The 24110-nt window shown below is 40.3% G+C and overlaps 1 protein-coding gene across 1 annotated transcript in view; it reads left to right on the top strand.

The window, feature by feature from the left end:
- The first annotated feature begins 18018 nt into the window (after positions 1–18018).
- The window catches only part of LOC136883116 (probable cytochrome P450 301a1, mitochondrial), a 78593-nt gene continuing 72501 nt past the window's right edge, over positions 18019–24110 (top strand). The window contains exons 1-3 of the mRNA XM_068229599.1: positions 18019–18208; positions 19068–19318; positions 22904–23348. Of these exons, the coding sequence (XP_068085700.1) occupies positions 18019–18208; positions 19068–19318; positions 22904–23348 (886 nt within the window). The remainder of the gene's footprint in view (positions 18209–19067; positions 19319–22903; positions 23349–24110) is intronic.

Genomic DNA, 24110 nt, shown 5'->3' with positions numbered 1-24110 from the left:
TGATACCATGTTTAAACCAATATGGGGAAAATGAATGTTAGTTTAAACTCAGACTTAAACCAGATTAAAATAAACCTTAGTTTAAACTCATTTGGGGAAAACGGCCCTAAGTCTCGCAAACCTATTAAGGCGCCTGTACCCCTCAGCACTGACTAGAACTCTGCCTGACGGTCAAGGCCAGCTGGAAACTGTAAACTTGCATTCTGGAGATAGTGGAGTCCAACCCCATCGTCGACTGCTTTGAAGATAGTTTCAATGGTTTTCAATGGTTTCAAATATTCAAGCCAGGCAAATGCCAAGGATTACCTTAATTCCTAATCCTTGCCCGTTTCTATCCTATCGGCGCAGAAGAAAACTGTGTGATTTGCTGCAACGTTAAACGTCAGCAAAGCAAAGCTAAATAGGCCTACATATTATTATTATTATTATTATTATTATTATTATTATTATTATTATTATTATTATTATTATTATTATTATTATTATTATTATTATTATTATTATTATTATTATTATTATTATTCAGGTTCCTCTCCGCCTCGATGAATCAGGTTCCTTCAGTTTTCTTATCTAGAAAATCGATGAAAATTCGGTTGATTAATCTCCCTTTGCACATTTGTGTCAGGTGAACTTAAAAGGCAATCCTCTCTTTTCAAACTGTGTTAGTGATCTTTTTCAAGTGCGTGTATAGTTCGTGGTTATGCCTTCTTTTGAACTCTCCATTTACTTTAACAAGATCTTTCGTAATTGTTATCGTGGTTGGTGGATCTGCAGAGGTGAAAGAAGGTGCCGGGATGAATGGGTCTAACAACAGAATCAAAGGTAATTTAAAATTTCAAATAAAGGTTATATTCTTTAATTTTAATAATCAACAACAACAAAACCTTAACAACTTTTCACTTTGTGAAATAACAATTTGGAAACAGGACTAGAAAGATCCAAGATTCCAGAACTTTAACACCCTCGGGCTACACGCCCCTAGTTTTACAAAAGCGCAATATGTTCAAAGGGGCAGAAAACCCCTAACACATGGAGCACTTGCTCCCAACTTTTAACCTCAAGCCTCCCAGAGGCACTTTTACAACACTAGAGCAGAGCAGACACGCTCTTAGTTTTTCAAGCCTATTCAAGGCAAAACCCAAAATATTTTACACCTTTTTGCCTTCCCTGGCCCAGTTTACAAAATAGAAACAGGGGTATCTCGTACCTAACCTATAGGGCCTTCGTGAAAAAGAATTAATAGTTAAATAAATGGCCCGAATACTAAGTGAAAGGAGGCCAATACTTGCACTCCTCGATGTGACTTCTTAAAACCTAAAGGGCACTAGGCCGATGACACAGGGGCTATTCCCAAACTATGGAGGTGACTCGTATAAGAAAGAAATTTAAAACATTAAGGAAGAGAAGAAAATTAGTTACCAAAACGTAATCACCTCAAACCAAAATGAAGGGGAGCTCGAGAGGGTAAATCACTCTCTATCCCCGAATTACAGTTACAGATTTATAAGTTTTTTACATAAGCCGGTGGAACTTACATTTTAGAGAAGTTGGCTACATATTAAAGTTTCGGACCTTTCCCGCGGGTTAAACTGCTGAGCTAGCAAGAAATAAGATGTTAAACGGCCATTACCTTGCTGAAGAGCAGCTGCCTGATGAAAGAGACACCTCCCGCCTCCAGCTTCACATACACACACTTGGTTAGATGGTGTTGAAGTGGCCGAGAGACGATAAAATCCGCAGTTTATAAACCCTCGGGGAAAGTTCGAGACCTTCCATGAATAATCAAGACACACCCACAGGTTTTTATTGGCTACATAAAACAGTTACACACAAAATAGAAGAAGAAATACGGGATTGGCTGAAAATTAATTACAGAAATTATTGATTGGCTAACTTCAAAACTGGCGGAAGGAAAATATAAATATTGCCAACCCAAAAATGAATGAACAAAATTTAGTAAAGAAAAAACTTATGAATACAAAATTTCTTCAAAAAGGTTCCTTCACTTCGCACCATGGTGCATGATCATAGTTTTTGTAGTGACATCTATGAGAGAATGTCCACACTTCTTGATCAATGGAAAACAAAACAAGTTGAAATTCACACAGTACTGGCAATTTCGTAATCACAAAATTTACGGTAGTGACATCTTCTGAGGAAAAATTTAAGTTGGTCTAGATCCAAGTTCACTGTTCACTGTTTCTCCTGTAGAGGAGTACCTTAAGGCGGAAGATTTAAATGTGCGGCGTAGAGGTGTACCACCCGGTACAGTAATTAATTATTATTGCGTGTTGTTTACAATGCTCGTGCTCGATTTATAATAGGACTAGCTAATGTACCCGTGCTTCGCTACGGGATTCTCAAAAAGACTGACTATTGTGGTTTTCCTAACTGAAGTCAACATAGGTCATTACAAAAACGTCAGTAGAAATGTAGCGATTAAAAGCAATGTTATCACATAAAATACTCGATCAAATGAAAAAGTACACATTTTCTCACTTTTAACGAACAGTACTACGGTGCCGATCTAACAGTCCATAGTTCCAGAGCTGGAATGACCAGGCCACAGACAGCCATGAACACTTCTCTGCCATTATTCCGTTAAATATGCATACTTCTCATTCCAATCAGGGATTGAATAACGCGAATGCTGTGATGAACCAGTGTGTTACGTACCAGTATATCGAAAAACTTATGAAACAGAGGAATGGCATGCTTAAGAAGAAAGTTACCTAACTCCCCAGCTACTTCCCGCCAATATTTAGGCAGACTGTTACACTTGTTCGACTGGGCGAGTTGGCCGTGTGGTTAGGGACGTGCAGCTGTGAGTTGCATCCGGGAGATAGTGGATTCGAACCCCACTATCGGCAGCCCTGAAGATGTTATTCCGTTGATTCCCATTTTCACACCAGGCAAATGCTGGGGCTGTACCTTAATTAAGGCCAAGGCCGCTTCCTTCACACTCCTAGCCCTTTCGTATCCCATCGTCGCCATAAGACCTAAGTGGTCGATGCGACGTAAGGCAGTTTTAGAAAAAGTACTCGGTACGCAGCAGTAATCCTATCTATCGGAGATGAGTGGCAACAGAAGACAAAGCACATCACAACAAACAATGGTCAATGTAATGTTATTGTTGATCAATTTTATCAGCTTTCTATATTGTAGTTCTTCACATTTAGTCTTCTTTAGACTCTGCGATATTAGGGCGTCTTATAAAATTATTTATAGCGTAGACTGCAGTTCCTTATTCTCCGACTTTACATGTCGATTTTAATTAAATCCTTTTAACCCATTTTCTCGTGACTCGGCGCTGATAAGAAAGTAACAAAAATCCAAATTCATGTATATCTCTGATCATAGCCGGTATGGTAACAGTGTATGACATAAATAATCGGAAATATAAATTTTAGGCCTACCCCTAAACTACCATTTCATTCAGCGTGAATAAAATTATTTATGGCCTAGATTATAGCGACTTATTCCCCGACTTTGCCTACTGATTTTCATTAAGATAGGACCACTAATAACATAAATAGTTGAGAATTCCATCGTAGGCCTTCCCCTAAACTATCATTTTTCTCAGCGTGAATACAATTATTTATGGCCTAGATTGTAGCGACTTATTCCTCGACTTCCCCTACCGATTTTCGTTAAGATGCGACCATTAATAACAATTATTTGAGAATTAAATTTTAGGCCTTCCCCTAAACTACCATTTCAGTCAGCGTGAATAAAATTATTTATGGCCTAGATTGTAGCGACTTATTACCCGAATTTGTATACCGATTTTCATTATATTCTCTTCAGCCGTTTTCTTGTGATGCGTGTACAGACAGACAGACAGACAGACAGACAGACAGACAGACAGACAGACAGACAGACAGACAGACAGACAGACAGACAGACAGACAGACAGACAGACAGACATTACGGAAAAGTAAAAAGTGCATTTCCTTGTTACGGTGGGCAGGACTGATACAGAAATACCATCCTTTTTAAATTCTGAGCAACGTACAAACAAACCTCTTATTTTATATATAGATTGAATTCACAGGCTCCTGCATGCTTGCTAGTGCCTCATGCTTGCTCCATATCCATTTGTAACAGTTCTTTCGTGTCCGGCTCTATGGCTAATGGTTAGCGTGCTGGCCTTTGGTCACAGGGGTCCCGGGTTCGACTCCCGGCAGGGATGGGAATTTTAACCATCATTGGTTAATTTCTCTAGCACGAGGGGTGGGTCGCTTACAGAACAAAAGACCTGCACCTGGCGAGCCAAACATGTTCTAGGACACTCCCGGCACTAAAAGCCATACACCATTTCATTTCAACGGCTGCTAATTTCAGATAGCAAGCGGCCATAAAGCATAGCATACACGGTTGCTAGGTTACATTGTCTGACTATCCGTCCATACCTGATCCATACCTTACATCACTGCCACCGGGTGAGTTGGCCGTGCGGTTGGGAGCGCGCAGCTGTGAGCTGGCATCCGGGAGATAGTGTATTCGAACCCCACTGTCGGCAGCCCTGAAGATGGTTTTCCGTGGTTTCCCATTTTCACACCAGGCAAATGCTGGGGCTGTACCTTAATTAGGGCCACGGCCGCTTCCTTCCCATTTCTAGGCCTTTCCTGTCCCATCGTCGCCATAAGACCTATCTGTGTCGGTGCGACGTAAAGCAAAATAGCAAAAAAAAAAAAAAAAAAAGTCACTGCCTGCGCGGTTGCTATGGTTACACTTCCGCAACCATTTTGTCGCGACAGGCGCACCGCCGCCTCGATCCTCCTATACTGCCTGCTCTATGCTTAGCCTACAAGAATACAAAGCCTGCTCACTCTCAGTGCTCTCTTCAGAAACAGTGTCCGCCTGGCAGTGCGCGTCTTGACCGCTGCAGCGCTAGTATACCACCTCACATCAGCACTCGGTAGCATTGGTAACGGGAGTTAAAACCAGCACAAACTTATCTCTACACTATACGTCCTGTATATTATATACGTTACTGAGCAGAATGAAGTAGAAAATAATAAATGTTCACCTTTTACTCCTAGGAGTTCAATTCAGCTGTGGATTTTCATATCAGATAACACATAACTGTCGAAATTTATGTCTGGCATTTAAAAGTATATAAGGGCTCAACTAGATATTTTTACTACCGCACCGTAGATTTTCAGTGAAAAGGAACGACTTTAACTATTTTCCTTGATATTTTCTTCTCATAAATTGTTTTTCTTCTCGAGAAGTACTCTCGGCGATACTCATCTGTCATGCCATTAGCGTAGTTAGTGTCAGAGGGGTGCAGAAACTGCTGCAGTATTATTCTGCTTAGTTCCTCAAGATGATAACTTTTACCACACTGTAGAATAGGATTTTTAGCAACACGTGGCAACAGTATTTCGGTTAATGTTTGTGCTATTTTTGGACTGCCCAGCGTTACCGATAAAATTTCGTCCCTTACTTGCCCCAGTTTCATCAGCAGTGAAACAAAACTTGGCTTTGGATACCTGAGACGTGAGACCACCACTGTCTTTGATTTTTATTAATGACGTTAGTAGAGATGGACTCTCGATAGCACTCATTTTATCAACACACTCTTGACATGGCATGTGGTCTTCGACAACTCTTACCAAATGCCCTCCAATATATACCATTGCAGCACTCGACGGAGCGGTCACTAGGGTTCCATAACTTATCCTTGGTGCCACTTACACAACAGCATAGGGGAATTATTATCATCAGAACAGGAGCAATAATAATAAGTAACCTAATTTTTGCCGTCACATGGTCTGCGTATTTACTGCACCATACTTTGTCTGGTTATTGCTTTAATCCATAATTCCCTAGTTGGCTCTTAGCAGCGGAATTCATGGAAACTAGTTCCGGAAACTTTATTTCTAAAGCCTTGTTTACAAAACTGAACGCAGCAGTACACCAGTGTAATATGATTGACGTATTTTAACAATGCATTTTTTCCATTTGGTCAGTGTGTGAATTAAGCCGAAAGTGTCAGGTTCCAATTCATCCTCAATTTACAAGAGTTTACCCGTTTCACATCGGATGGTAAAATTATATTCTGCGACGTTTGCAGCAAGAGGTGAGTGAAACTTGTTTGATATTTCCCCCTAATGAATTATTATCAATTTAGCAAAATCATCATGGTGTTTTAAATAATGCATATTAAGATACGTAGAACTGCAGCTGCATAAAAATATTGTAGATCCTATTTGAGAGTCTGTTTTAGGCAGCTAAAATAACATTTTAACACCTAAAAATCCGAGGTCTAGTAATCACTGTATCAACAAACACAAACACCAGTCCCCGAGCCAGAAGAATTAAGTAGAGGTGATTATAATCACCCATTCGGCCGGCAATCGAATCCGAGACCTTCTGAACCGAAGGCCTCAAGGCTGACCATTCAGCCAAGGATTCGGACAAAACGAAATCATTATTGAGTTTCATTATTTCTATGGATATTAACATTCAACTTTCGTAGTAAATGTCACCTGTAAGCATACAACGTATAGAAATACCGCCAACCGAGGTATTCATGTGAGGTTGAATTGCAGCGCCTCTAGCGGCAAATATAGCATCCACAGGGCGGGCAGCTATGAGTGGCTATTGGGCAAGCTTTGTATTCCTTGTAGGCTAAGCTCTATGCGAGTTTTTTTGCGACTAGGCTGCGACAAAAATTCTCCGTTAGATGGCAGGCATAGATGCACAATGTTCCAAACTTATTCCAATGATGACAGCCTCCAAAACACTATGCAGTATGGTCATATGTTCACTGAAGCTCGTAAATTACATCAGTAATATTAAATATCGGCAATATTACCTGTATGAAGTCGCAGTTGGCCTCTTCGTGCACAATTTGAAGATTTTTCTGGACGAAGGCTTGGAGTGGTAGGTACAGTACGTTTTGTGTTCTTGCCAACGCAATATCAGTTAATAGAGGTCTTACGAACTTGGTTAGGATAATATCACTAGCAGTTTGCTGATGTTCTTTGACCTCACACTGTAACAAAACACATTCTGAAAGGGAAGACGTCGCAAGTCCCCGTATTACGCTCGTACGTTTGAAGAACTTCGACAATAGGGCACAGCAGCTTAAACGAACTCCTGCAGATACTTCACCAGACCAAGAAAACAAGGTTTTGGGTATCGAACTCCTCCTCTGTCCTGATGCATAATCAGTTCCATTTAGCGGTGTAGAAGCTCTAGGCAGTGAGAGGTTGCTGACGCAAATGTCACACTCCATCCTCTCTTCAACAACACGAACCAAGTACCCGCAATTTAGAATCTGATTTCCTGTTTCTAGTTTGATTGGGATATTATCGTCTGGATATTTGAGGTTGTTCAAAATGTCTAAACATGATGACGTTTGTTTTGTGATTGTCCGTCACAATTCTTATCACAAGGAATCCACTATCCTCCACGGCTTTAATCACCTTCTGAAAAATAATCGCGGCCTGTTTCCCGTCATTCGACCGGGTCAGGAATGCAATGAATGAAGCCCCATCTAGCGGCGAGGATAAGAATTGTTCCGGCTGCCGAAGCCTGTCGCACTCCTTTTTTATTTTTTGCTATTTGCTTTACTTCGCACCGACACAGATATGTCTTATGGCGACGATGGGATAGGAAAGGCCTAGGAATTGGAAGGAAGCGTCCATGGCCTTACTTAAGGTACAGCCCCAGCATTTGCCTGGTGTGAATATGGGAAACCACGGAAAACCATCTTCAGGGCTGCCGACAGTGGGGTTCGAACCCACTATCTCCCGATTACTGGATACTGGCCGCACTTAAGCGACTGCAGCTATCGAGCTCGGTTGTCGCACTCCTCTGGGACAATGATTAATGAATGACAGGTGAAATGAAATGATATTCAAGAGTGTTGCTGGAATGAAATATGACAGGAAAAAGCGGAGTACCCGGAGAAAAACCTGTCCCACCTCCGCTTTGTCCAGCACAAATCTCACATGGACTGACCGGGATTTGAACCACGGAACCCAGCGGTGATAAGGATGGCGCGTTGCCGCCTGAGCCACGGAGGCACAGATGCGAGAGTAATCTGAGGATATCCAAATACTTCCTTTATTATGCCCTTGCCTAGATAAAGCCGACAGCCGTTTTTCTCTTAATTCCCTTCTAGACGGTATTTCATGGAGTCGTATCTTTTCTGGTTGCGAACCACCTTGCCGAGATTGGCAAAATGGTACACAACAGTTGAATATTTCTGGGAAAGAATCTGAAGTTTCAGTTCTACAAAAAAATATACCTTGCACAAACGGAAAGAAACAAGTACATCTTAAAATCACTTTTGAAATATCCATAATCATAACATGATTAATTCATTTCATAGTCATCATCATCATCATCTGTTTACCCTCCAGGTTCGGCTTTTCCCTCGGTCTGAGCGAGGGATCCCACCTCTACCGCCTCAAGGGCAGTGTCCTGGAGCTTCAGACTCTTGGTCCGGGGATACAACTGGGGAGTATGACCAGTACCTCGCCCAGGCGGCCTCACCTGCTATAGTGAACAGGGGCCTAGTAGGGGGATGGGAAGATCGGAAGGGATAGGCAAGGATGAGGGAAGGAAGCGGCCGTGGCCTTAAGATAGGTACCATCCCGGCATTTGCCTGGAGGTGAAGTGGGAAACCACGGAAAACCACTTCGAGGATGGCTGAGGTGGGAATCGAACCCGCCTCTACTCAGTTGACCTCCCGAGGCTGAGTGGACCCCGTTCCAGCCCTCGTACCACTTTTCAAATTTCGTGGCAGAGCCGGGAATCGAACCCGGACCTCCGGGGGTGGCAGCTAATCACGCTAACCACTACACCACAGAGGCGGCTCATTTCATAGTTCTACACAAAATATCTCTTGTTCGAACGGAAGTGACCAGACACGTTTACTCATTGTACGAAAAACTCAGCTTTTCACACACATTCATGCACCTATAACACCCACACTGGCAGAGAAGATTGTGCGTCTACTACTGAACTCTTACGGCGACTTGAAGGAATAATGGTAGTTGCGCCTTCCTTTGTTGAAGTAGTGGCATAGAGCAGGCAGTATAGGAGGATCGAGACGGTGGTGGTCAGGCGTCACGTTATACAAATACCTTCGAAAGTAGGTAGGCGCGGGTAGGCGTAATTTGAAATAACCTATCCCAGACATAAGACATATTCAAAATCCCATCCTTTCATATAATGAGTTTTAGTTATCTTACCCTCTATGACCACATACGCATAAAATGTCTTTGTATCACCATCAAACGAATCCAAACTAATCTTATGGAGTGGATGCGTTCAGAAGTTTATTACGAAAATAGGCAATGTTCTTCAAGTTCAAAGTGTCAAACATCTATGAACTTGTATCATAGCCGACTACAGTAGATGGCTCTGACTAGTATAAATAAAAACGATTCACATCTGAATGCTAGAAGGCCGTGACATTTATCTTCCTTGGAAATTTGTAAAAAAAAAAGTTCATCCACCTCTTCTGTTTGAAACTGTCTTCGTTATTAAAATACAGCGATAAAGGGAAAAGTATGTTGTGCACTTTACGAACATTTTATTGGTAAATGGTAATATATTTCACAGATTTTGCCAAGAATCAACAATGGCCGTCCTCGCTTCCTTTTGAACAACGAAACCAAAGAAGTCATTTTAAAGTTGGCAGTTGTTTTAATTTCATATTAAAGCGGTTGGAGATTGATTTTAATAGGTATTCGCAATGTTGTTGTTGAATATTCTGTACCTGTATATAAAGAATGGAAGGTTCAACTTAGGATGATCTGAAGAATGTGACATTGAAAAATTATAGTGTTTGGATTATTGGTTATAATCTGTGTGTCATGAGTCAAGTGTAATAATATTGTGGTATTAGTTCGACTGGAGAAATGCAGAGTATCGTTATAAAATTTTGACTTCGGTTTATAAATTAGTATTTTATTTTTCAAAACTACTTAAAGTTTTCTGCAGTGTATAATGGTGTATTGTTGACAAACAGAAGACTTGTGTGATTTGTGTTTGTTCTTTTGGTCGGTTACCGGCCAGCAACAGAACTTCCTACAGAGGAAGAGAATAGGACGGAGCTATTTCTATCGGATTTTCTTTCAACAGGTGAGCAGAAAAATAATACTGAGTTATTACGAAAGTAAGTAATTTGAAAATCTACTTTGTTAATGTTGTAGAGGGTTTTAAGAATCTAAGTTGTATTTTACTTATAACGTGAGAATATTATCTGATAGTTTCTAAACATTCGAGTGCCAATACAGTACCTACTTCTAACATTTGTCAAAAAAAAGAAAAGAATGCTTTGTGATAATGTGGAATACTGTTCTTAGTGTATTTACAACTGTTACGTTTGTGTAAAATGTGATTACTAGCAATATTTTCATTTCAGTTCGTTATTGCCACGTCAGCAATGACAATGACACTGTTCTGGAAAGAATAGGGAAGCAGAAAGATTATTTTGACAGTGAAATCTAGTAAAGTGGAGTGTTTAGGGTAGGCCCCTATACCATGAGGAACGGGGAAAGGCAATATAAATTATGCTTTATGTTTTAGGGGAAGATAGAAGGAAATATAGGACCTCGAAGAAGGATTTCTTGGCTGAAGAACTTGAGAACATGGTCCAATATAAAGTCGAAGGGATTTTTCATATCGGTTACAGATAAAGGATCTGTTACCATGCTGCTCGATAACTTTCGAAACGGACAGGCATCACGAGAAGAAGGTTATTGTATGGTGTAGGATTTTCACGATCTCATCATCTTACCCCCATTGTTGTAAATGGCCCGTACCGTAATGCTATAGATTTGGGATTTTATTTCTTCTTGAATTACGCACTGAGGACGCGGATGGTAGAATGCATCCTGTTGAAAAGAGGGAAAAACCTTACGATACCCAGGTGCTTTAAAATTGGAAGCGTGGGTTGGAGACGACAGGGCCGCTAACTGAGTCTCGTATTGTTTTCACTTACAGTATTTGTGCCTCCTGGCTCCCTTTCACCTTCTCTATCCGATATCCCTTGGTCAACTTTTGTTCTTTTCCAACCCTGACAGTATTAGGTGTGCAAGGGCTAGGATGTCCTTCGTTTTCATTCCCTTCTCTTTCTTTGCCGAGCTCGATAGCTGCAGTCGCTTAAGTGTGGCCAGTATCCAGTATTCGGGAGATAGTAGGTTCGAACCCCACTGTCGGCAGCCCTGAAAATGGTTTTCCGTGTTTTCCCATTTTCACACCAGGCAAATGCTGGGGCTGTACCTTAATTAAGGCCACGGCCGCTTCCTTCCCACTCCTAGCCCTTCCCTGTCCCATCGTCGCCATAAGACCTGTCTGTGTCGGTTGCGACGTAAGGCAACTAGCAAAAAATAGCTTTCTTTGCCAATATCCTCTTCGATTTCCCTCGGATTAGTCATTAATAAGAGCGTACAAATGTACATAGAGAATTGTGTGTGGTTAGTCTCTGCTATAATCTATAGTAGGGTTCTCTTGCGATTCTTGCACCAGGAGAAGTAATATTTGTCATAGAACTGATCACACAAACTACATACCGGTCCATAAACAGTCTTTGTTGGGTTCATGGTATTTCGTATTCTTGCATATTCTGTGGTGGAATCCATGTATCGCCAGCCTTGTCAGTGCAGAACGCATGGCGTGGTTTACTTTTGTCCATCCTCTATCATTCATGGCGTCTGTAGAGTATAAATTTTCTTTTATATTCATTGGAGGGTCAGAATTTTCCTCTCTTGACTGGTTGATGACAGCATTAAGTGACATTCTAAGTCCTCAATGAAGAAGGTTTCATTCTCTTGCAAGTTCATATGCAAACCTTGAGGGCGCGTTTTTTGCTATTCCGAGGACTGCTTTTTAGGAAGCGGGCTTTTACTTTTTCTATTGTCTCTAGATCTTTGATCGTTGGGAATTCCCAGTCCGATTTGTCATTCAGAGAGCATGATTGCCCTATTGTACTTCCTCTTAATCCTCGGGTAGTCAAGTGAGCTACAAATCGTTCTGTTTTTTCCAGCGCTGGCTTTGTAAGAGTTGTGAGTGGTGAAGGTTTCAGCACAGTACGTTTGTTTAACGTTCATATCTTATTGGCACGTTTATTAAGTCATCAGCAAGCACATGTAGTAAATCGCACTTTCATCAAAGCGTTCTTTAAAAAATCACAACTTTAATCGAAAAAAAATTAAATGGCGTATGCCGTACAAAAAAAAGGCCTGGTGCAAGTCTTTTTCTAGTAGACGGCCTATTAAGCGACCTGCATGTCTGTGAAGATGAGGCCCCTACCTAGGATGATTTCTAATGTTGAATATGCCACACACACCCAGCCCCCGAGCCATTGGAATTAACCAATTAAGGTTAAAGTCCCCGACCCGGCCGGGAATCGAACCCGGGACACTCTGAGTCGAAGACTAGTACGCTGACCATTCAGCCAACGAGTCGGACGAATCGGAAAGAAAAGTCCTTAAATGCATTGATGAATCTCTGATGGAATCCTCCGGTTGTCATCGTATTCGTCGAATTTCATGTACGATTATTCTGCTCAACTGATAGATCTGAGATCTGAGATTAGGGGAGACGGAGATAATTGATACGTTTTTTATTTACGATTTTTTTACGTGTTTCAAGGTTATTTTCATCATTATCATCTGTTTACCCTCCAGGTTCGGTTTTTCCCTCGGACTTAGCGAGGGATCCCACCTCTACCGCCTCAAGGGCAGTGTTCTGGAGCTTCAGACTCTTGGTCGGGGGATACAACTGGGGAGTATGACCAGTACCTCGCCCAGGCGTCCTCACCTGCTATGCTGAACAGGGGCCTTGTGGAGGGATGGGAAGATTGGAAGGGATAGGGAAGGAAGCGGCCGTGGCCTTAAGTTAGCTACCATCCCGGCATTCGCCTGGAGGAGAAGTGGAAAACCACGGAAAACCACTTCGAGGATGGCTGAGGTGGGAATTGAACCCACCTCTACTCAGTTGACCTCCCGAGGCTGAGTGGACCCCGTTCCAGCCCTCGTACCACTCTTCAAATTTCGTGGCATAGCCGGGAATCGAACCCGGGCCTCCGGGGGTGGCAGCTAATCACGCTAACCACTACACAACAGAGGCGGACCAAGGTTATTTTGCTTAAGTAAATATATTCTAAAGACCGTAGGCCTACTCTTATGTACATTTATATATGTTTATTTTTACTTTAGCATTGTTGGTTTTTCATGCACATTTTCTATAACTCTGTTAGTGTGTCAACCTGCCACTATTATGGGATAAGTTGACATGGTACCTGGGGTAAGTTGACACTATAAAAATACCTTATTCGAGAAAATAGGGCATAGGCTAATTCAAATCACTGATTATTTATAAACATGTGTTGATACAATTTTTTGTTGACATACATATTTAATCAGGAATATTGTTCGTTATTAGTTTTCCTTTATGAATTACATATTTTAGTCAAGGTTATGTGAACGAATCCGATCCACGAAACGTCACTGTAATATTTGTCCCAAATGGAAGATAATAATTGCTTTTACTCAAACAAAGTGTAAAATCAGCGGTCGTTCCTAGAGAAATATGTTCTGCGACGTACCGGTAGCAGAAAAAGTAGTTGTAAGGTAATAAAATATGTACCCTATTATAAGGAAGAGTTTAATATATACTTTTAAAATATGTTGGTGCAGGCTGAGTGAACCTCACGGCCATGTGTACTTCCAGAAGTACCTATTCATATTATTCTCTACAAGTAAAGTATTTTGTACTGTTTCTTAATTTACCACAGATTTTACACTTCATTTGAGTAAAAGCAATTATTATCTTCCATCTTCCATCTGGGACAAATATTACAGTGACATTTCATGGATCCAATTCGTTCACGTAACCTTTAGTCAAAAAATCGTCATCTGAAGTACAATTAGCACACTTGAAATATGTCCTGTATGCAACATTCTGTGCATTGAATCCATTTCTCTCCTAGTCTGCCCCCCTGTGGGTGGGGGCTGTAGAACAACACCCTTGGTATCTCCTGCCTGTCGTAAGAGGCAACTAACATTGGAGCATTGGTGGCGACCACGGGGTCCTCAGCTGAGTCCTGGCATTGCTTCCACTTGTGTCAGGCCAGAGTACCTATTTGAGGCCTAGGGAGTCTTTCATTTTCATGCCTTTCATGGCCCATGTCTTTCTTTGGCCGATACCTTCATTTTTTGAAGTGCTGGATCCCTTCCATTTTTTCCCTCTGATTAATGTTATGTAGAGGATGGTTGCCTAGGTGTACTTCCTCTTAAAACAATAATCACTACCACCACCACAGGTATCATCATCATCTTTTGAGTGTGCTTTTCTTTCTCTGTGTCTGTTTATTATAAGTCTTTTGATTGCAGTTGGTTTCTTCAGCTTTTTTGCTTTGGTAGCTTCCAGCTGTATTCAAAGAGCTTCTTTTATGGTGTGTCAGAAAGTATGGCCAGTTCTATTCTTTTTATCTTTCCTAGTTGTTTTTTCTGACTTCAGCCTTTGGATAAGGCCTTATTGAGGGGTCATCGCTGCAAATGTTTAATCGGTAACTCGGTCCTTGATTCGGGCATTGTAGGTCCACTAGTTGATGTAGATAACTGGTTGTCTGGTATGGATGGTCTAGTAGGCACAACTGGATGGCCAACATTTTCCATTGTTTCAGGGCTATTACAGTTCTTGTGGTGTTTCATCGGAACAAAGGTTTGCCTTGTTCGGATCTGGCCAATCTGTTACCTACATAACTCAATATTAAGTCGGATTCTTGAAAAGGGGTAAATTCCTGTGGCATTAAATCCTTTTAATGATTTTAATAGGACTTGCTGCAAGAGGTAAATGTGTTATTCCCTATCTCAGGAGTATGATCAATGGTCAGAAATTTTCCAGGTTCAAAGCCAATGAATAATTGCATGCTGTGCTAATATAATTTTATATAGGTACTTCTGTTCAAGGGCTGCATCTTGTGACTGCAGTGTGGTGGGAATGACACCAAATTGATGCCATTTGCCTTGCAGTTAGTCTAATCCTTCTATGGATAAGTGGGTTTCATAGATGTCCAGAAGCAAGATAACTGAGGACATCCACTGAACGTGTGTTTCTAACAGAATACTTCAGATAATTTTGAAACCCTGGCACAGACATCCACTCATTCTGAGTGGCCCCATCTGCACTTTCAGGAGGACCTTGTGATATGAAGTGGTCCTTATAATGAATCCAGGGGAATACCAAAAAAGAGGCACAGTATTTATTTCCTGTAGCAGACACTGCTGATGTTACTGTCACAGGATTTTCTCTTCCTTGGGAGACTAATTTCCCTAACTGCTTAACTCCCCTTTGAGCTAGAACTCTTATCTGATTTGTGGGCTGTTACAACCCCAGTTTTGTCTACATTCCAAATATCAGCTGAACCACGCTTGAAAATGATTAAGTACAGCATTGTAGTTATTAAGAAAAAGTTCCACATTGGTTTTATTAAATGGTGAAGCTCTGACAAGGATTGTAGCTCTCGGTGTGCTGTCTGACAGTCCAGGATGTCCTTTTCATAAATGAAGTGAACCAGTCAATGCCTGCAAGTTCCAATTTTTCTTATGTTTGTGGATCTGTGATGTTTAATTCTGCATGCCAATTTGTTAAATTCTCCTTTGGGAGTTCTGATTCATGTCAGAAGATGAAATTGAGTCAAAAGTTTGGATCTTCTTTTAATGAAGGCCTGTTAATTAATAACAGCTACTTTTTTGAGGTAGGCTTTGAGAAGAAATATTTCATCTTCAGGAAAATCCTTAACACACCAAAAAAGGGTGATTGGATAAGGGATAAAATAATTTTAAATAACATATCAGAATAAGTATAGGCATTACATCGGGCTAGGAAATTACAGTAACTTTATGTTCTTAGATAATACTTCAGTTACAGTTTTAATTATAAAAAACATGATTATTTTAAAATTCCTCTCTTGCAATTGAGGCTAAGTTAATTTTGCTATGAATTTAAATGACACTGGTGATAACTTACACAACCTAAAATATATTGCTTCATTGGATTTTTTTAGTAAGCTTTTTGTCAATGTTTTTCATTTCCAAATTTGTTTTTTGTACTGCTATAATACTTGTCATTTAACTCCTCTTGTGTATGCTTTGTGCAATATCTTGCTAAGGATTTTAATGGGATGTATCAAGATCTGTTGATACACTTCACACAGATGTGTTCCAGTTTTATCATTCTTGCTGCTTGTAGCATTATTTCTGGGGGCAAGTTGCTCTCTTGGTTTTTCTTTTATAGGTGTGCACTTTCTGTAACAATTGTTTTTTTGCTAGTGGCTTTACGTCTCACTGACACAGATAGGTCTTATGGCGATGATGGGATAGGAAAAGCCTAGGAGTTGGAAGGAAGTGGCTGTGGCCTTAATTAAGGTACAGCCCCAGCATTTACCTGGTGTGAAAATGGGAAACCATGGAAAACCATCTTCAGGGCTGCTGACAGTGGGATTCAAACCCACTATCTCCCGGATGCAAGCTCAACACCGTGGTGCCTCTAACCACACAGCCAACTTGTCTGATTCCTGTAACAAAAGATGGGACTGTTCAATATAGCATAAATTAGTATTTGAACAACAACATCAATTAAAAATGCAGCAACGTGCTTAAATTTAATGTACAAAGAAAAGAGTTTGAGAAAAAAAATATTTTTACAGTGAATCAACTAGTCCCTAGCTTTCTGTGTGTGAATGAACCCTGAATCGCCGTTTTGAATCTTTGTACTCGCTGTAGGAAGAGGGAAGCTTCACCAATGTAAACAATATGATTTGTGGGTAATAATAATAATGTTATTAATTCTATTTTTCATTAACTACTTTGACAGTTTTCTGAGACACCGAGGTGCTGGAATTTTGTCTTGCACAAGTTTAACGTGCCAGTAAATCTACCAACACGAGGCTGATATATTTGAGCAATTTCACCAGGCGAGTTGGTCGTGCGGTTAGAGGCGAGAGGCACGCAGCTATGAGCTTGCATCTGGGAGATAGTGGGTTCAAATCCCACTGTTAGCAGCCCTGAAAATGGTTTTCTGTGGTTTCCCCCTTAATTAAGGCCATGGTCGCTTCCTTCCCAGTCCAGACCTTTCCTATCCCATCATCGCCATAAGACCTATCTGTGTCGGTGTGACATAAAGCAAGTAGCAAAATATCTGAGCACTTTCAGATACCACAGGACTAAGCCAGGTTTGAACCTGCAAAGTTGTGCTCAGAAAGCTAGCGCTCTACCGTCCGAGCTACTCAGCCCAGCACTATTTGTAGGCAAGGGCATGGCAAATAAGATAGCATGTTATATGGATTCATAAGCCACATACCTAAATAAATAAGAAATATCCAGGCCTTGTTGTTGTAGTTTTTGTTGTCAGTCAATTAACTGGTTTGATGCAGCCTCTCACCTGACCCTATCCTGTGCTAACCTTTCCATTTCTATGTACAGTAGAGTCTCATTAATCCGAACTAATTGCGACCGGAGTCTGTTCGGATGATGAAATTTTCGGATTAACCGGAAGATATTTTCTAATAATAATGTTATTGTTTTTCGTCATGCTAACTACTTTTACGGTTTCCGGAGATACCTAGGTGCCAGGATGTTCTCTCGCAGGATTTCTTTTACGTGCCAGTAAATCTACTTACACGAGGTTGACGTATTTGATCACCTTCAAATACCACCGGACTGAGCCAGGATTGAACCTTTCAAGTTGGTGTCAGAAGGCCAGCGCCTCAACTGTCTGAGGAAAATAGTTTCTACAATACAGTACATGAAATGTCCATTCTTTATAGTTACATTAATAAAATACTGTATCAAATTACAGTAGGGTAGTTAAGAACCCGTAGAGGAGAAAACAACTAGAACTAGGTTAAAACTTGTTTCCTAAATGATAACGGGTTACACTTTTGCATTGTGCCCGGGATGCGAAGACCTGCTTGTGATGTTTATTTAATAGTGATTGGATGGAAGCTGACTGTCATCAATTACAAACAGACCAAGTGTAGCTATGGTAGAGAAAGAGTCTGGAACTGATGAGGAACAGAGTGACGATGAAGAAGACCACAATGAACAACTAGTGTCACATTCAGATGCAGCGGCCGCCTTAGAACTTGACGTACGCTACGTCAAGCAACACTCCGCTGCTACGCCCACTGATGTGATGTATATGAGACGCTGGTTTAACGCTGCATCTTCGAGTAGGTTCCAATCACTACGGCAAAAGAAACTAACATACTTCATAAAGATAAACGACCAGTATTTGATGGTTTATGATGTGTAATTATGTTTACATTAAGTTATTCTAGTAAAATATGACTAATAAAATGCAAGTAAATCTGCATTCTATATTTTATTCTTTCATTTCAATAAGGAGAATTTTTTAAAAATTGAATATTTCAGTTCAGATTAACCAGACGTTCGGATTAACGGGGTTTGGATTAACGGGACTCTAGTGTAAATGCTACATTCTCCCTCTTCTCTAGGCCTAATCTATTTGTCATATTCATGCCTTGATCCACCCCCATGATTCCTACTACCTACACTTCCCTCAAAAACTAACTGAACAGGACAGTCCTCGTTGTCTTAACCTCCTGAGGCCCAGAATATTTCCCTTTTAGTCAAATCTTATAAAAGTATGTACTTCTCTAATGGTGTCTTGGTGAGAGACAGTGAAGTGAGAAGCATAAGATACCACACCAAGGTAAATGAATTTTAAAAAAATTGGAACACAAACATATGCTCAATTTTAATTTATTCTTTTTTAAATTAGTAAGATGTGGCTATCGGTGATCATCTTGAGTAGACTTCTAGCGAGGCACCTACATGGTTAGATCCATGACTGGATATATGGCTATATCTGCTCCATGGATCCAAGTTGAACACAAATGCCTCTGGTCATCGGAGGTATGTCCACGACTTCATTCACCAGTATCCGGCCGCGAGACAAGTCTTCGTGGCCGGTTCTAAGACAGGAGAAAAATGTGGGTTGCTTTTTTGTCACCCATAATATATGTATAAAGATCTTGCTTCCTAGTGTCTGTAGTGTGTATATTGCAGAGCTTTTTGCTATCTTAGAAGCTCTTCAGTTTGCACTGGGTGACGAAAGAAAATACTTTCTCATGTGTACCAACTCGTTAAGTTCTCTGCACTCCATTGACACCTGTTTCCCGCAACACCCACTGGTGCAGTGGATTCATGACCTTCTAGGCAGATTGAGTGAAGCTGGCTCCAGAAGCACTTTTGTGTGGCTCCCAAGCCATGTTGCGATTGCGGGAAATGAACTTGTGGATGAAGCTCCAAAGGAAGCGGTACTTTTACCTCCAAGGCCTATGAATGTACCTGCTAAAGATATTTGGTCTGAGCGTCGAACCATCTTGGCGTCCTGAGAATTGGAGTGGCTAGCTATCCAAACTCTCAATAAGCTGAGAGCAATTAAGAAGACAACTACACTGTGGCGGTCCTCTTTCCGGCCTTCATGGAGAGAGGCCGTAGTTTCGTGTAGGTTGAGGACAGGTCACTGTCAATCTACACACTCTTATCTCCTAATGTTCTTGTGGTGCACACTTTACCATGGCCCACATCCCCACAGACTGCGCTGATCTCTTTGGCCTAAGACAAAACCTCGGCCTGCAGGAGACACTCAGAACTCACATTAGCTGATGACCCGACCACTGCTGAGCTCATCATTCGCTTTATGTGTGAGTTGATTCATCAAGGGTATACTCACGGAACTTTTATTCTGTTTTGATTTGTTAATGACCTTTCCAGCTTAATATAATCATTTTTGATTTAATTTTGTAATTCAGTTTGAAATTTCTTTGGTGAATAAATACAATTGTTTTAATCGAAACAGACATTCAACATATTAGGTCGTGTTACGTACATGTAGTACATGTTGAAGAGATGTTAAGTACAGAACAAAAATGGCCAGCCGGACACCAGTGGGATCCGAACCCACAACCTCCCGATTGTTTTATTTTAATTTTTTTTTTCCCACTCAATTTGTTCAGAGAGGATGATTTACCTAGTTGTACTTCCTCTTAAAACAAAAATCACCACCACCACTGGTACAACAGACTCTTCTTGCTCCAGAATTTTATTATCTACTTCTTCCCCTTGATAAATTCTGAGATTCATGTGCTTTAGGTATCTACTGAAAAGGATATTTAAACCAATATCTTTGAAAATGTGCTAAGCCACTCTTTTTTTATCTTTCTATCCAACCTTGAGGATTACAAGCCTAGAAAGACTCATTGCCTTACTCTTCAAAGCTCATTGCTTTTATTATCTGATATTTCTTTCTCTGCCAGAGCAAAGTATAGCTTCCTCCGAAGTCCCTGTCTCATCCATGGCTGTGACAAAATGGAAGCTGCTGGGGTATGAGTGGTGGTGAGTAATGACATCAGAGTACGACTAATGTATCTGAGTGTTATGAAAGGTGTTGCTCATAGGGTCAGTCATGCTATGGCCCCAGGGGCTCTGAACTTTGGAGCATGGGTTGGCGACCACACGGCTCTTAGCTCAGTCCTGGCATTGCTTCCACTTATTTGTGCCAGGCTCACCACTTTCAACTATCCTATCTGACCTCTCTTGGTCAACTCTTGTTCTGTTCTGACCCTGACACTATCGGGTTTGGGAGGGCTAGGGAGTCTTTAATTTTCATGCCCTTCGTGGCCCTTGTATCTTCATTTTTTGAAGTGACGGGTCCCTTCCATTTTTACCCCTCTGATTAGTGTTATATAGAGGATGGTTGCTTAGTTGTACTTCCTCTTAAAACAATAATCACCACCACCACCACCACCACCACTCAGTCATGCTCTACAACACTTTCTGGCCCAGTGAGGAAAGCAGTGACAAACTACCTCACTCCACATCTTGCCTAGTATGCTTCGTTTTGGTGCTGCCATTGTTTTTTGCGGTTTCTCCTTTAACTGCATAGCCTTTGGTAGAGCTATTTGAGGATCCAACCAGCCTCTAGGCCAGGGGTTTCCAAATGGTGGTCATTAGGGCTTTAAAAAGAAATATTTTAATGTGAAGAAAATTTTTAAAAAATATTTCATAGCTCATTAAAAATGTGTTAATTTTTATACCCTTTATAGACCCAAGTCAGAACTAATTCATTCTTTAATATTATTTCCTGTTTTTAAGTATTCACTTGGTCTGAATAGATTATTTTTTATTTAAAAAATTAAAATACAAACTTTGGCAGAAAATGAGCCCTCACAAATGCTAGTGCTAGGTCTTAACCATTATAAAAATGGCTATGGGAACCATACCAAATCTTGAACTCCATGCCAACCTTACTGCTGACATTTTATGCAATGTAGCATGCAATGAATTGCCATTGGTATAAGAAGCGGCTTCAATTCTTCATTCCTCTCTCATTGGTGTTACTGGTTGGTACACGGGGCAGAAATTTTCAGGGAAGTGCTCTTGGAAGTACATTGATGGGACTGTAGGCTCTTACAACTGTATATCATTGCTCCCTTCACACTACTCCCACTAAATTGTTCTTGTATAAGTTCTGTTTTGACTACATTATTAATTCTAGTTTGTCTTTAGGTATTGTTTTCCCTTTTTGTCATTTCTTCTTCTTATGACGCCGTCTCCCTTCGAAGGTTGGCAATCCAATTGATTATGATTACACGCAAAACGGCAGCACGGAAGATTTCTATCGATGTATGTCCATACCACCGCCGCAAGTCTTTCAGCCAGGAATTTCTCCGTTTTCCCACAGATCTTTTCCCATCAATCTTCCCTTGAATGATCATTTGGAGAAGTTTGTATCGTTCACCTCTCATGATGTGCCCGAGGTAGCTGAGCTTACGCTCCTTGATGGTTATGAGAAGCTCTTTCTTCTTGTTCAAGATGTTGAGGACTTCTTCATTTGTCCTCTTTTCTACCCAAGATATTCGGAGTATTCTTCTGTATAAGTACATTTCAAAAGATTCAATACGCTTCTCCAATAAAGTTCTAAGCGTCCACCCTTCAAAACCATATAGAAGGACAGGAAAGACATAACACCATAGCATTCGAACTCTGAGCTGGAGGTTGTTCTCGGCTGGTAAATAAGGTCCTCATGGTATTGAACATATTTTTTGCTTGTCCAATCCTGGATAAGATTTTGCATTTTGAATCACAATGCTGGTTAACTAGAGTTCCAAATATTAATTCCAATGATCAAAATTCAGTTACTACTGATCTGCATTTAGGGCAGTTGCTCAGGTGGCAGGTTCCCTATCTGTTGTTTTCCTAGCCTTTTCTTAAATGATCTGGCATTGTTGGGTGCTTTTCTTCCAAATTCAATTGTCCTGGGTGTTATAATATTTGTTTATGTTTTATTTCACTTTTTTAATGCAATGTTAAAATAGTGTTTTAAGCAATTAAAATTATTAAACTTTCATTTCAGTTGAGCTATGAAAATTGGCTTATTACTAAAGTGCGGCCCGCGATCATACATAGGATTTCCAATGTGGCCCTCGAGCCCGTAGTAATTGGAAACTTCTGCTCTAGGCTGATGACCTAACAGACAGACCTTGTTTCTGCATTGAGTCTCTTCCTATTTTTCCTTTAATTAGTGTTTAAAAGGACTGATTACTCCATAAAACAACTTCAATCACCATTGTCATCACAAAATATGGAGGCTGACAAAAAATTACAAATATATACTAAATACCTATGCTCTTAGCATTGAAATATCCACAGATGTCCAAAATATAAACATTATGTACATGAGCAAACATGCTTCAGTTGTCTTAATTTAATATGAAACATGCAATTATTAAGTTTTATTAAGATATGTGGCTTCTTTTTATATTTCAAATATTTCTCAACAGTAATCAATTAACTCATATGATCTAATGGAATATTTTCCATTTTCTTCTCTTCTGTAGGAACCAACAATTGCAATGTGGAGCCGTCCCTTTTCAAGACAATTAACAAAAGGTTTACCACAATATGATTTACGGAGAGTTACTCAGGTTCGCCAAGAAACGTCTAGCTCGTCAAGAGCAGCACCCTTGCCAAAATCGTCTCCCCTGCCAAAACCGGACCTTCAACAAAAACCTGAACCATCAGCCGAACCTCTTACTCAGGTGAGGAGTACTGCAATATCAGAACCTGAAATAGTACCTCGTCCAAAGCAACTGTTTGTACCCGACACCAAAGCTGTTCTGGATGTCAGTAAAGATGAAGATGACAAGCTGAAGATTGCCATATCCTTTGATGAAATGCCTGGACCTGAAATTCTCAAGATCATGGCAAGAATTTGGAGCTATCTTCCTCTTGTCAGTACTCAGTTCACAGCAGGAGCCATGTCCTATTTCATAAATATGTTAGGTAAGTTAGTTCCCTCTATATCAAATATCTCACAATGAAAATGTAATTTTGTATTTAACCTCTTAACTGGGGATAACTATTACTCAATGGGATAATGACGATTTAACTCGTCTAGAGCCTCCAAAAGCTGTTGTCTGCTTGGTGGGACGTGTTATCTCATAACTTTTTGTTGCTGAGTGTAGTTCTGTGATCGCTTTGTAGATGTCAATAGGATCCAGACTTGCTGCGTCACATTGTACACCAATATTTCATTGCATTTTCTTCCATACATAATTGCTAAGCATGTTCGTTTGGATGATGAACTTATTCTTGATCTCATTGATTCAGATGATTTAAATGACAGCTCTTTGGATAGAGAGATTAACAGAAGTGGTGAAACTCACAGTGAGCTTGCTTCTGTACCATTATAAATAGAGAGTCATTGAAGGAACATGATTCTGAGAATTGCTTTAGAATAATCTTTTTGTAACATCATGCACAGTACAGTACTTCTATTTTTTACTGCTTTTCTTGCTATATTGTTATATAATACAAATTCATAAAATGTAATAATAATAATAATAATAATAATAATAATAATAATAATAATAATACATTACAATAGTAGCATCATTTTATTGGTTGTTATTTAGTATCAGACGTAGTAGGCTATCATAATGTAGTTGCAAGAAGTCGAATGCAATACCGAACTGCAGTTTGAATTAGGAAATGCAAATAAAAAGAAAACACTTTTCCCTGTGTGAAAATCAAATGATCATAAAT

The sequence above is a fragment of the Anabrus simplex genome, chromosome 11, assembly GCF_040414725.1.
Source record: "Anabrus simplex isolate iqAnaSimp1 chromosome 11, ASM4041472v1, whole genome shotgun sequence".
NCBI classification, from domain to species: domain Eukaryota; kingdom Metazoa; phylum Arthropoda; class Insecta; order Orthoptera; family Tettigoniidae; genus Anabrus; species Anabrus simplex.
The sequence above is the reverse complement of the archived record's forward strand: the minus strand, read 5'-3'. Positions and strand labels throughout refer to the sequence as shown.